Source organism: Perognathus longimembris, chromosome 7, assembly GCF_023159225.1.
Source record: "Perognathus longimembris pacificus isolate PPM17 chromosome 7, ASM2315922v1, whole genome shotgun sequence".
NCBI classification, from domain to species: domain Eukaryota; kingdom Metazoa; phylum Chordata; class Mammalia; order Rodentia; family Heteromyidae; genus Perognathus; species Perognathus longimembris.
This window is the reverse complement of record NC_063167.1, coordinates 77,524,023-77,539,398: the sequence shown is the minus strand read 5'-3', so window position 1 is coordinate 77,539,398 and position 15,376 is coordinate 77,524,023. Positions and strand designations below refer to the sequence as shown.

At 38.7% G+C, this 15,376-nt stretch overlaps 1 protein-coding gene across 2 annotated transcripts in view; it reads right to left on the bottom strand.

Moving 5' to 3' along the window:
• Nucleotides 1-10,119: 10,119 nt before the first annotated feature.
• Tlcd4 (TLC domain containing 4) overlaps nucleotides 10,120-15,376 on the bottom strand; it is a 48,250-nt gene continuing 42,993 nt past the window's right edge. For both annotated transcript variants that reach the window (XM_048352008.1, XM_048352009.1), the window contains exon 7: nucleotides 10,120-12,097. In XM_048352008.1, coding sequence (XP_048207965.1) covers nucleotides 11,779-12,097 — 319 coding nt within the window. In that variant the 3' untranslated portion in view covers nucleotides 10,120-11,778. The remainder of the gene's footprint in view (nucleotides 12,098-15,376) is intronic.

Here is a 15,376-nt window from a genome sequence, read left to right as displayed (position 1 = left end):
TAGCTCTAAGGAGGCTGAGATCTGAGGATCACAGTTTGAAGCCAGCCCAGGCAGGAAATGAAACTTAAAAAAAAAAAAAAAATCACGCTCAAAAGAGCCGAAAGTGGAGGTGTGCTCAAGTAGTGAAGACTAGCCTTGAGCAAAAGAAACTCAGGGATACCACCCTGACCCTGAGTCTTTCACAAAAAAAAAGAGTAACTCCAGCAGCGTGTTGTCACTGGAACCACTGAAAATACAGAAATCTTGATGAAAGGCCTGCTTGTACTATACCGAGTTAAACAAGGTAATTGACCCATTCCTGATGCATTGGCTTTTCAAGATAATGCAGGATTCAGATGTTTCTGTTCTAAGTAACTGTTTACATTTTTAGTAGTCACTCACTTCCCGTTTTGGTACTTAATTGTGGGAAAGAGAGAAAATGAGTTCCATATTTGGCTACCAAGATCAAGATACTTATATCTTACAATGATTAATACTAGGAAGAATATTTTACAAATCAACTTGGCTGCAAGAATAGTGGGAAGATAGATCATTAAAACTTTATCTCTTTCTCCTAAAAAATGTTGAAGCCCTCAACAAATATTATACTCAGCCTTTTTGGCTCCATTTCTCAACTACAGATGAAATCATCATCTCTTGTAAGTGAGACTTATGGATCATAAACAAGTAGTACTTTTACAGACACAGTTTGTGATCAAAATTAGAGTTCAGGCTCCTACCAAAAACAAATAACAGAAATGATTATTTTGGAACTGCTGTCTAATGTGAATTATGTTCATATCCTGTCATATAGGACTTTCTCCTAATATTGATTTAATTACCATAATGGTTGCCAGTTTTCTTTCTCACTTTACAGATGCAAAAACAAATCCCAGGAAGGTGAGAGCACTTGTCTAAAATGGTTAGCATTGTGCGTGTGTGGTGGGTAGGGGCGGGGGAGAGGGGGAAAATGAGGCACATTGGAATCCAAGGCACTAGGCTCCTGGAAGAAGTCTTCCCAAGATGTTAAGGGAGATAGTCGAAGTCTGGGCTCAAGTCTGAAACATCTGTGCTCCAGTCACAAGAGTGGTGACCACACTTAAACTGAGAGGTCAGAACAGCTCAGCTGTGGTCATAGAAGTTTACTCAGGACAGGAAGTTCTGAGAGCAGGCTGTCAATCAAGAATGAGTTTATTGGGGCTGGGGATATGGCCTAGTGGCAAGAGAGCTTGCCTCGTATACATGAGGCCCTGGGTTCGATTCCCCAGCACCACATATACAGAAAATGGCCAGAAGTGGCACTGTGGCTCAAGTGGCAGAGTGCTAGCCTTGAGCAAAAGGAAGCCAGGGACAGTGCTCAGGCCCTGAGTCCAAGGCCCAGGACTGGCCGGAAAAAAAAAAAAAAAAAAAGAATGAGTTTATTTATCCTGGTTGTTCCAGGAACATACACTATAAAAAAAAAAAAATGTTCAGATAATCAAATATCCTTACTCCACTCAGCTCCATCAGAATGTTTGTTTCTCTGAATTGTTTTCAGAGAGAGGAAAAGAACCAATGTGTGTGTGTGTGTGTGTGTGTGTGTGTGTGTGTGTGTGAGCGCGCGCGCGCGCCAGTCCTGAGAATTGAACTCAGAGCCTGGGTGCTGTCCCTGAGCTTTGGTGTTCAAGGCTAGTACTATACCACTTAACCACAGCTCTACTTCTGGCTGTTTCAGTTTTTGTTTGGGGGCATTTGGGCGGGGCGGGGGGGGGGGTTGGTGCTTAATTGTAGGTAAGAGTCTCACCTTCTTCCCTGCCCAGACTGGCTTCAAGTGGCATTCTTCAGATCTCAGCCTCTTAAGTAGTTGGGATTATAGGTGGAAGCCAGGCTTAAAAAGGTGTATTGTTAAAGATGACCTGGTCAGTCACATAAGTGATGTGTAGCAGAGAGAGTGGTACCTGAGAGATCAGTCAGGATTTTGTATGGAATTACATGAGGGAGTGTTTTTAAATGCCTCATCATTTCCTAGTTTACAAATTCACAAACCCAAACTGGAAACCTAACAGGGTCATGCTGCCTCTGTCTGTTCAGGACACAGCTTGCACATCTTGGGGCTTTTATCCCTTCAGCCAGGGAGCCAGTCCACAGCAAGCCTGAGGGCTCTGATTCTTACATAGCCTCTTACTACCCGACTTGCCGTAGAAGGGCCTAATGCTTCAGGCTCTGATGGAGGAATCTTAGATGTTCCTAAAGCTTTTTGACTAGTGTACTAGGCTACACAATGGGGAGCCATGGAGTCCTGGGCCTGGGGTGGAGGACGCACTTGACAGTGGGAAATCATGAGTTAATGATCTTTTCAGGGACCAGAAATACTAGATACTAGAGGATAAGGTGAGACCGTGGGTTGGAAAGCAGAAAAGCAATCAAAACTGCAACAGCATGGCATTACTTCAGGAGTGCTTTTTTTCTCCCAGATTGAATTCTGTCACCCCCTGGAGGAAATCTCCATCTAGTCTTCCAGTAACTTCCCCAGCTCTGTCTTCATTCATAGCAAAATGCCTTAAACTGACTTTGATCTTCTTTTCTTATCCACTGGGTCCCAGGTCACAACTTTGTGACACCTACCTCCTTTTATTTCTACAGCCTTCTTCAAGTCTTATGCTCAGCATTTTTCCCCCCTTGATCTACTATGTCAATTATTGTAGTAGTATTATTGTATGAAAAGGTTTTCCTGCCACACGTCAGCATCTTGATTGTCACACCTCCCATCATTCTCCCATTTCTCCCCTCCCATCCCTACCAAGTTATGTAGTTCCATTTTTACATAAAGTACATTGAATATAACTGCATTTTCTCAACCTTCCTCCTTCCATCTGTGTGTGCTCTTTACTCTCTCCCATCCTCCAAACATGTTATATCATTGATATTTGATTCCAATTCACAGAAAAATGGTCTGTGGCTTGTTTAGCCTACCAAAGAATGCAAAGTTTCAAAGTGACACTTTTCACTCTTATTTTATTTTTCACTCAAACAAATAATTTATTTTCGCATACATCTAGATTCCAGAAGTCTGAGTGAAGGTAAGACAGGGATAGTTTCTTTTGGGGTCCTTTTCCCTTGGCTTGCAGATCCCTGTCGTGTGTGTGTGTGTGTGTGTGTGTGTGTGTGTGTGTGTGTGTGTTTTAGTATTTATTTATTGTTACTATAAAGGCAATGTACAGAGGGGTTACAGTTACATAAGTCAGGTAACAAGTTTATTTCTTTTTGGACATCGTCACCCCTTCCCTCGCTCTCTCCCAGTCTTTCCCTCCCATCCCTACCCACAAGTTGTATAGTTCATTTTTCCACATAGTGTCTAGTGAGTACTACCACTGCATTTGTTCACCCTTTGTCCCTCCATTTATGCTCAGCTTTTCTAGTCTTTTTGGCTTGTTCTAGTTATCAGCTCCATCCGTTTGTCTACTGTCTGTCTCAGGCCAATCAAGCTTAAGCACTTTGCCAAGGATTTATGAGTTTACCCACCACTTAACCTCTCTGTTTTCTCATTCATCTAGGTTGACAGGGAAGAACACCCTGTGGACATCGTTTAAGTCCTATTGCTAAGCCACCTCAAAACTGCATTTGTTTTTCCCAAATTGCCTTGTTTCAAATTAAAGCTCTCTTGCTAATAGGATGGAAGAGCTGCTGGAAACACTCCCAACATAATTCTACAAATAACAAAGCTCAGCCTCTGAGATTAAGATGCTTCTTCATGCTTTCCCTAAGTTTTTAGGCACTGAGCTCTTTCCAAGTTACTCTTTTTCAGGGAGCAATTCCTACCAATTTCCTTCCTGTCTAAAATGAAGCCTACTTTAAAAGTCTGTCATTTTATCTCCTAAAACCTCTGAGGATGTGCCTACCTGGCAATTCAGATCTTAGAAAGTTTTGTTGTTGGTTTGGTAAGGACAACAGATGGATACTTGAGCACACAGGGGCACGACCCCCACAGCACAAAAGAGAAGACAGAAACCTCCCAGGTGCTGTCTCTGAACGGAGGCATGAATGGAGGCATCTGGTGGTTGATATGGGCGGGGGGGGGGGACATTGGTAAATGTATAAATATATATATATGTATATGTTCTCAGATATAACTTTGAAACTGTAGGGGAAATCGTGTGTTGGCAGACGTGTGCCTACATAGATACTGAAGCATATCTGACATGAGATATATATATATATGTACATATTACATTTGAATATTAAAAGTCCATAAAACTTGCTATACCTTGATGTGAATAAGCAAACTTTGCTTTGAAGTTCCTGCCAGCCAAGATGCCAGACACAGATAGCATTGTTTCCATTCTCTAAAGTCATCTCCTCCTTCCTTTTATGTTTTTCCTTTCCAATTTCCAGCTCACCTGGATCTTGGTCCTAGATAGAATCTATGGCCCTTCATCCCTGTTCCCTTTCATTTCTACTTAGGTGTCCCCTAGGAAAGTTCTCAGGTGATTTCTGCTGGTATAACCAGGCACCTGGTAAGATGATAGAAGCGATCATGGAATTTAGCTGGAGGTGGATGCGGGTGGAAAGGACCGGGAGGAGCAAGGAGCACTGTGACTATGGTAACAGGCACTGCCCTTCAGGCAAAGGGTGCTGTGCGGTCCTTAGATAGAGCAGCATCTAGGAGTGTGTGTCAAATGATCAGCAATTACCACTTGGGAAAGTCACAAATTTGCCAGATCACTTCCACTGGGCATGCATACGGACCCAAGGGAAGGGAAGCAGTTAGATGATAGGAGAATAAAGACTAAAAATTACATTTGAGACAACCTGAGGTATAGGAGGGAGACTCCATTTCCAGCGGCTTCAAATAGGAGAATAAAGACTAAAAATTACATTTGAGACAACCTGAGGTATAGGAGGGAGACTCCATTTCCAGCGGTTTCAAATACAATATTTTAAGTGTGTCTTGAAGCATGACTCAGGGTACGGCTCCAAAGGCCAAAAGCATGTCAATATTCTATTTGATTAGTGTTCTGCTTTTGGGTCCACTGGATATCTCAGCCCGTGATGCAATATTAAGACCACAAGCAATTTGAGTAGGTAGGAATTCCAGCCAAGACATTTGGCAAAACACACTTGAGGCCACATGAGAGGCCTAAGGAAAGAAGGAAAGAACATTAAAAATGTAACCACCAAAGTTTTACTTAATCTAAGAGAACCTGATTAGATAGCATCATTCTTTCCATTAAGGAGCAGGACTGAAATGTTTACAACTCTTTATATTTGTTGCAAGGCCTCTAAGGGGAGAAAAGGAGGGAAGGGTTAGAATAAAAATTTCTTTTTAGCATTCAGATTCTACAAGAGATTTGTTGGGGTTTGTTGTTTTTTGTTTATTCATTTTTGTCAGTCATAGGGCTTGAACTTGGAGCCTGGGTACTGTCCTTGAGCTCTTTTTGTTCAAGGATAGTGCTCTACTACTTTGAGCCACAGTGGCACTTCTGGTTTTCTAGTGGTTAATTGGAGATAAGGAGATAAGAGTATCTCAGACTTCCCTGCTGGTGCTGACTTTGAACCATGATGCTCATATCTCAGCCTCCTGAGTAGCTAGGATTACAGGCGTGAGCCACCAGCACCCAGCTTATAAGAGTTTGGGTTTTTTTTTAGGAAAATAATCTCATTATTCTATTCACTAACTACTATTAAAAACAGACATTCAAGGTTTTGCACTAAATAATTGTGATTTTATTTTTCACAAAATACAAAGCTTTCTTGTGTTCTAACACAGAAAAAAACCTCAAAGTGTTTATGGAGGAAAAATCAATGTTCATTTTATCATTCTTAAAATATTAAAAGTCTCATGACAAAGTATGCTCACTTTGTGTAGCATGCAGTTTATTGCTTAGGAGTTGCATATGCTTTAAAAGGGTACACATACAAATATACAAACATTTCAAAAGTTTAATGAAAATACTGAAAGACATTTGATTATCACTTCAAATAAAGTACAACCTGCAACCAAAACAAAGGATACCAAACTATATTTTAATAACTGATAATAGGTTTTAGTAACACTCATTTATAAATTACCTTGGCTTATGTTTTTGTAAATAGAAGTTCTTCAGCCTTCCGGAAATAAATTAGAAAGTATGTTCTGAAAATATGAAGTGCATTTTGAGAGACTTCAAAAGTCTACAACAATTAGATATTATATATCATATTTTCAGAAAAATTTGTACCTATCACTATAGCTATTTCATTATTTTAGATTCAGTAGCTTTCCCAAACAAAATCTACATCTAAGTGTTTTAATTATTATAAATTCTAACAACTGGCAAAACATTTCATAACTTATCCTAGTTAGAAGAGGTACTATCCAAACAGAAATTCCTTAAGTAAAAGGAAACATAATCCTACCAGAAACATATAACAAACAAAAAATATATAGCACATTTTATTTACAGCTACATCTTTAGGTTTCCTTAAACCAAGGAGCATCAAAGGGCTCCAATGCATGTTTGATTATAGAATTACATAGATACAAAGAAAAACATTACAGATATTTAACAAGTTTTCAGCCAGAGGTATAATACAATTTTTTTTGAGATTTAGAAATATTCTCTTTTAAAATAAATCTTTGAGATCTTAGAAATACTTCTCACTGGTTTTGTTTTGTGTAGGTTTTCTTTTTTTTTTTTTTTTTGGTCTGGTTTATAGGGCTTGCTGTTCAGAGTATATAAGTGTAAACATTTTCATTGCAAATAAGCCAATCTTTAGGGGCTATGTACTATTGTTCCCTGCAATCCAGAGCATCTCCTCCTCAAGGTCTGATGTCTTATAAAAGCAAGGAAAGGGCCGTGTAAAGTATGGGCTAGAAGAGTAGAGTCCAATTCCTTGACTGTTGTACTTTAGGAAACATGAAGTAATGTGTTAAGCTAGTAAACTGGTTTCTAAGGAAATATCACCAGAATTAAGTCTGCTGTATTGAAAAGTAGTATTCTAATTCTGCCACAAACCAGATTCCAGCCAGACTGTCTTATTCCTGACTCTACTGCTGTCCATGGGAAACTAGAACACTTACATAATTAATATACCAATGATAAATCTCCAGCTGAAACACTGTAGACACATATTGCTCTGGACTAAAAAGGGTTACATGGTGAGTTCCCAGCTCAAATAAACAAGACAAAAAGAAATGCAGTGCCAAACTGGTTTAAGACACTACAGATGTTTAATAAAACTACAATTAGCTTTGCTTTGTATAGTAAACAGGTATTATTCAATGTGACCTCTCTCTCTCTCTCTCTCTCTCTCTCTCTCTTTCTCTCTCTCTCTTTCTCCCTCTCTCTCTCAAGCCCCAGTCCTGGCTTGAACTCAGGGCCTGGGCACTGTTCTGAGCTTCTTTTGCTCAAGGCTAGCACTCTACTACTTGAGCCACAGCATCACTTTTCTCTTTCTGTTTATGTGGTGCTGAGGAATCGAACCCAGGGCTTCATGCAATGCTAGGCAAGCACTCTACCACTAAGCCACATTCCCAGCCCCCTCTTGCAGTCTCTTAATGGGCTCATGTGATCTTTACTGAGACTTACTATAATTATGTTTTTCAGTAAGGGAACCAATTTGTAAATATTCAAAATTGCCACAAAGTAAGTTGAAGGATGGTGAATTCTGAGAAGATGACACAGAACGGTTTTGGCATAAAAGAGAGAGGTGCTATTCTGATGGCTCATGTATCTGTAATCCTAGCTACTCAGGAGGATGAAATCTGAGGATTGTGGCTCAAAGCCAGCAGAGAATCCATGAGACTTTTATCTCCATTTAATCCCAGAAAACCAGAAGTGGAGATGTGGCTCAATTAGTAGAGTGCCAGCTTTGAGTAGAAAAGCCAAGGAAGAGCATAAGGCCATGAGTTCAAGCCCCAATAATGGCAAAAAAAAAAAAAAAAGGAATATCTAACATATTTTAAGAGAAAATCAGTTATGGTTTCTCCACCGACCTCATGTCCTGAGGGCTTTTTTTGTTCCTGTATACTTGACGCCATACATTTCAGTAGCTTTAGCATACTCTGTAGTTAAGGCTGAGAGGTGTGTGCACATCCAGTCTCTGCACACAGAAAAGGGACACACTGTTGGGCTGGCTCAAGCCCACTGAGAAATACTGTACCATTCTTCTGTTGAAATGATATAAATGATATATTGTTTTTAGTGGAATCCAAAACACACAAAAGTATATCAGCTTCTATAGAAACATTATTGATAATGGCAAAAAAGTGTGGGCTTTTCAATTTCATGCGTCCTACTAAACCACTTTGAGCCAATTAAGATGCACACTTACATCTGGAAGAAATAGTTTTATTGTTAATATTCATAGAGTTCATAAGCTTTGTAGATTAGGATGATGATGCTCATCACTGAGAAAGTTAAAATGGGTACTGTGAAATTTATATACTCAATAAAGAAAAAAGCAGCAAGTAAAAAAGTGTATATTGACATATTTGAAGTTGAGAGCAACCCAGGAATAGAAATGAATTCAAACATGTACTTCAAGGGTGTCTTCTGGAGCAGGCTTCTTTCCCTTGAAAAGGAACCGGAAGAATCTTGCATCACACCTTCTCTACTAGGTCCCCATGTGAGTGAAAATTGCAAATGGCACTGAGGGCACTCAGGAAGAGTTGACTCTAAATCCTGAGAAGAACGGAGCTCCTACTGCCCAATGCTTCTCAGAGGAAGTATACAATTTTAAAAACTGACACTTAAGCAAAACTTTGTGTCAAGTAAATTCTTAAAATTTAGGAATGATCTTGATTCAAATACCAAATGAACTAGGAAGTTTTAAAAACTAGACCTTTTTAACACAGTATTGGGTTGTCTATAATATATGAATGTCATCCTTCAAGATGGCAGCAACATAACTATGAAATAACAGCTGGAATAATAATCATTAAAAAAAACTAAAACAATGTGATCATACCAGAGTAACTTAAGCTTGAGTTAATTTTGAGTTTCAAGTAAATGCAAATTATCTTTAAAAAGTTTTAGACATAAGAATGCAAACCCTTCATGTAAACTCAAGCCCATAACTTTAAAATTCTCACAAAATACACTTAAATGCATGATCTTGCATGCTACTATTGATTTTCATTCATTTTAAAAGTGTCACAAGAACTTTATTTTCTAGAATACTACATATTCAGATTGTCTCTGATCTTTTCTAGAAAAATAGAATTGCTTAAAAATTTATACCAATTTGCCTTAGCATTTTTATAAATATTTTCATACAGTTGTGAAATATCAGAATGCCTAATAGAATCACTTTAAATTAATCCATGTAGCCAAAATACTTAAAATATCTAAATGCCTAGCAAAAAAGTTTATCATTGAACAAATGAAACATTCATTGTTTCATTAAATGATATGTTCTGTCTTTATTTGTGTTTTAGGTTGGTGGATATAATCACAGAATATTGAAGATTAGATCTTGTAATTATCTGATGAGTAGGGTCATCTCCATTTTAGTTCTGTGTAGAAAGAAATACAGCCTAATTTTAGATCCTACATCTGGTTTGTGGCATTAGCTGTCATGCAACCAGTATAAGAATTGCTGCCTAAAGGAATATAACAAGGCATACTTTAAAGCACAGATATTTTAAGTACACTGGTTTAGTGAACAGCTTATACCAATCAGTGAAAGTAAAAATGAGCTTTGAAGCATGAAACTGCTATAGAAGATGCTCTGATTAATGAGCTCCACTGACATAACCTAACAGTCACACCATTTAAGTGGTGGGACTAAAAAACTGTGTTGAGAATGGTTGCAGTATTCAAAGAGTCAAAAATATGTATTTCAAAGTTTATTTCTTTTTTAAAGGAATTAATTCCCAAAATAGTTTTATAATATAAATATCATCTTTACTTTAAAAGAAAAAAAGCTACTTTTCTTGCAAAAGAACAAGAAAATCACTTACTTTCCTCACCTGCACACTCCACCACCAATAGGTCTTTGATGTTAGTGACAATTTGTAACACAAGTAACTTTGAAAACAAAAAAAAAAAGAATTCCTATATTTTACATTATTTTGTTGTTGTTTTTAAAATAAATGAATCAGCCTGTTGCCTGTGGCTCATGCCAATAATCCTAGCTACTCAAGAGGTGAGATCTGAGGATTGTAGTTCAAAGCTGGCTCTAGGCAGAAGAGCCCATGAGACTCTTATCTCTTATTAACCAGTTAAATAGCCAAAAGAAAAGTTGTGGCTCAGGTGGTAGAGTGACAGCCTTGAGCACAAAAGCTAAAGGCCCTGAGTTCCAGCCCTAGTACCAGCACACACATGCCAGAATTACCTGATACAAGCCAATCAAATTCATTTAGTTGACCAAATTGTCAATCTTCAACTTTATAAACAGTGTAGAACTTCTCAGGCTCTAACTGCATTAGGACAATCAAAATAGATTAAATGTCTTAGTTATATTCAGCTAGCCTTCTGTCATCTTCAAGACAGGAACAAGGAACTCAGAGTCAGACATTCTCCTTCAAACTGAGAAGCTACATGGATTCAGTCTTTTGGTTGGGTTCAATTAAGTTCAAGTATTCCTCACTAGATGAACTAAATGTTCCCTCCCCTTAGGTAAGAACAATCATTTAAGGTCAAGTATTTAAGTGAAATAAATAAAGGCAGTAATAGCTAAATATATAATTCTAGTATTTATATTGTCAGAATCAAAGTAAAAGTACAGAAACACACAAACACACATACATACAACCTCAGCAGTCATTTGTCTTCATGAAGACAATAATTTTGACCATGAGAATACTTGGATTGAATTATCTTATTTCTTTCCTGCTCTTTCTTTTTTCCAGAAAGACAAGAAAATCTAAAGCACTCAAAATGCTGACTAAGCAAGCTGGGGTAGAAACTGAATAAAATATGAATACTGACTCTTCTGTAGTCGGGTCTTACCAACAAGAAGCTTATTTCTGGGGCATGACAAATGCAAAATGCATGCCACCAGTGCCGAGGTCAGCCGTGAACCCAGGGGAAATGCCAGAAGTATGCTTTCATAGAAAAAGTGCCAGGGAAGATGAGACAGCAGTGTTACAAAGCATGTTCCTTAATGATTCCACCTGTTAGTTTAAGTAGTCACCAAACACCTACCAATATGCACTCTGAGAAAAAAATCCATCCCTTTAGAAGATCCATCATCTCTTGCTTAAAATACAAAAACAATAATTTGGGAAACTCCTAGAAATAGAAAGGAGAAAAATCCTAAAATGTAGGAAGTATTTTCCATGACTAAATGAATGAAATATTCTCAAGTAAACAAAATGTACTCCGGCATCAATAGATGATAGCAGATATAAAATGAAAACCAGAACTTTTGTAAATAGCGTAGGAAAAAGAAGATGGCAACAATTTGAAAAGGACACCTTCCCCAGTGTTGGCATTAGAGCTGTTTGCAGACTGAAAAGTAGCTCCCATCCTTGAAGTAGATCACTGACTATACCAAGTGTGTACCACCTTATCACAGTCATCTTCCCACAGAGAAAAATACCGCTGCAGGCTAGGAGATTCAGGGAAGATTCGCCACTAGATTTGTAACTTTTATTTAATCCTTTCAATTTTCAATCCATGCTTCTAATGCAGAAGGAAAGAAACCTTGGAAATGGAAACTAAATTTGAAGTTTCTCTTTTCTAAAAGTTAAAAAAAAAAGACAACGAAACCTGAACAACAATTCTAATTAATAGAGAAGCACAAGAACATGCCAAGAATTCATCCTATTAGTCGATATAGCTGAGCAGTAATGAAGATTGCTTATCTAAACAAGGTGTTTGACAAAGCACACCTTCAGTCAAGTTTTCCATTCTGAAGACTACTTCTGGCTTTCTCTTGTCTGATGAGAGAGATGACTTTGATGCACCCTTTTGAAATTTTGATCATCCACATAACATTCATCACATCCAAAACTAAACAACTAGAGATCCACGAACACTGGACAAAGAAGCCAAGTCTTTTGTAGGGTTCTGTTCCCCACACAGAGTATATGAAGATATAAAATGGAGGAATCACGATGATCCGCACCAGGAAGAATACCACGGTCATCAGTACCCCATTGAGGACGTTCACTTTGGAAAACTTAGGGTACTTCAGGGCTTCAAAGAACCACCTGAAAAGAGAATGAATAAAACATCACATTCATCAGGAAACTCAGGGGATGAGCCAGCTTTCTTTGTGATTGTACACAATTCAGAGAACATCCCTTTCTGATTTATATGGAGATTGCTGGGTGCCTTGGTTCACACCTGAAATCCAAGCCACTCAGGAGGCTGAGATCTGAGGATCACAAGTCAAAGCCAGTCAGTGTGGTCCTGTGACTCTCATCTCCAATTAACCAGCAAAAAGGCTTAAATGGTAGGGTGCCAGCCTTGAGCACAAAAGCTAAGGGATAGCACTTGGGCCATGAATCCATGTCCCAGTACCAACTTACACACACACACACACACACACACACACACACACACACACACTCTACACTGGCAACAGTAGTTTTTGCCCACAAGCCCAGTTTGCTGACCTGGCCTCAGGCAGCACCGTCTAAAAAACTTTCTGCAACAGTAAAAACATCATGCTCAATTTCAGTGGCCATAAATCATGTAAAGCTACAGAACATTCGAAATGTTCAAAGACTGAGTAATTGGTTTTATATTATTGCTTAATTTTAATCAATTAAAATACAGACACATGGGTTTGGCATCCTTAATTACAAAAAAATCTCAATCTTGAGATGTTCTAAATATCCACAATTTTTTTGAGCACGAACATGATGCCACAAATGGAAAACTCCATATCTGACTTCCTTTGACAGGTCATAGTCAAAATTCTATAGCTCTGTGTAGAAAGAATATATGAAACACAAATTTTATATTTAGTCTGCAAGTGTATCCTCTTCATCTCATTATTGAATATGTAAATATTCTAAAATCCTTTAAAAAATAGGGATTTTTGGGCTGGGAATATGGCCTAGTGGCAAGAGAGCTCGCCTCGTATACATGAAGCCCTGGGTTCGATTCTCCAGCACCATATATATAGAAAACGGCCAGAAGTGGCGCTGTGGCTCAAGTGGCAGAGTGCTAGCCTTGAGCAAAAAAAGGAAGCCAGGGACAGTGCTCAGGCCCTGAGTCCAAGCCCCAGGACTGGCCAAAAAAAAAAAAAAAAAATAGGGATTTTTAATTGGCATATGGCTGTGTACTCTGTTGGACAGTGGTGATTTGGAGGCAGATAAAACTGCCCAGGAAAGCGAAGATGAACAAGAGCAGTGACAACAGAAATGGAGATATGGTAAGAAATATTGAGGAGTCTTCTGGACTCCTGACTGGGAGATGTAGGTCAGTGATAGAATGCCTGCTGAGCACATGCCAGGCCCTGAGTTTAAGCCCAATCACTGGGACAAGTAAGCCATGTGCTGATCAAGAAAATGAAAGGACAGCAATGGTGCATGATTTTAGACAGGGTGAATTTAATGCTCCTCTGAGAGAAAAGATTCAACTGTAATATGAGGAAGTAGATAGTATTAAGTATGCTTTTTTAATATAGAGAACACAACTGAATACAGGGATATTAAATTATGTGTCTTGTCCAAGTAGTAATAGCAAGGAAAGGGCAGCGCTGACTACAACTTGAGTTTATTTGATTCCAAAACTCATTCACAGTCAATTGTACCTGATGGGGAAAACCTGACCCAGGTAAAAACATGACTCAGCAACACTTAAGGAACCATCTCTTATGAAAAAAGGCAGAAAGAGAGTGGTCAGGGAAATACAAAGACAACTAGTTGACTGCAGTATCCATGAGGAAAGTCAATAAACTTTGACAAGGGTATGGTCAGTACAACCAAGTCCACACATGCAGCGGGCACCAAAGAGAGTTCATTGGATTTTGCAACTGGAATCCATTGATATCTTTAATTAAACTTTTTTTAAAGGTTCCAGAAAAATGGTGGAGGAAGAAACCTAATTGCAGTGGATTACCCACAAAAAGATATGACAGGGTAGAGCAATCAAGCATAAACTATGTATTTCCAAGGTTTCTGAAGCTGTGACTTAATGAGTACTGAAAATGTACTGAGTGCTGAGCACCGTGTCTGGTGCTTTATATATATAATCCCATTGAATAGTCTCCATAAACTGGGAGGCTGTGTCATCATCCCTACTTTGTGCGCAAGAAAACAGGCTTAGAAAAGATAAATCTTCCTTTCATAAGCAGTGACAAAGGGAGAGCTCAATTTGAATCAAGGTCTTTCAGTTTTAAAGACCATGCACTTTCCTCTGTGTTTCCTCTTTATCCTTAAGGCTTGCAAAAATTACTTTGGTCCTAAGCCCAAGGAATGGATTATCTTCTTGAGGGAATAAGATTAAAACATGAAACAATGGCAAATGAAACAAGATGATCTAATACTTGAAGAAGCAAAGATTGTGCAGTACATCTTTCTTCCTTCTTTCTTGCTGGAGTAGAAAGATAAGCCCTCTGACCATCCTATTACTTAAAAAGACTAATGACCCATAATTGTACTAATACTAGACATACTAACAAAGGGTCTGATGGTATTTATATTATAGGAGAGGTGACTTCTCTATAGAGTCTAGGTACTTATGGTAAGGGATCCAAGAGGGCATGAATTTCAGGGTGATGATTGGATAAGCAATGTCACACAAGTGATGCAACCATTTGTAACCAGAAGAACTCCTTCTATTTCAGCAACATAAACTGAACACATGACTTAAGAGCCCTCACAGATAATCTTGTTCCAGAGTATGTCCAATGCACAAAGAATGCTGGAAGTCATGTTAGTGCCCTAAACATCTCCTTCCTTTGCTTGTGCCTTGAGATTGCAGGTATCCTTGGAATCATTCACAAGCTTCATGCTGGGTATGCTCTCTCACTTAAATGTTTGCTTTGAGACTCCCACTTCTGAGTTATCCCTGCACAAAATCACAAAAGACTTGAAGGATAGGTAAAATTCATTCACAGATTTGGGGGAAATGAAAGATATAAAAACTAAAGGAAGCAAGAAGAGAACGACCAGAGGTATAACACAAGATAAAAATGTAACACTGATTCTGAGTAGTAAGAAACAAAGCTGGAAACCTAGGAAACACAATGATGGAGAACTGCAAAGGTCAGAGAGAAAGCTGTCAACAGGAGGAGGTTCTTAATAAGAACACAGGTATTAAACGTAGGTGGTAGAGAAGTGAAACTGTGGCTCACTCAAATGGTAAAGCACTAGCCTTGAGCACAGCTCAGGGACAACACCTAGGCCCTGAGGTCAAGGTCAAGAACCAGCACAAGGAAAAAGACAAGTTTTCATATGGCCAGGTACTGGTGGCTCATACCTGTAATCCTGGCTACTCAGGAGGCTGAGATCTGAGGACCAAGGTTCCAAGCCAGC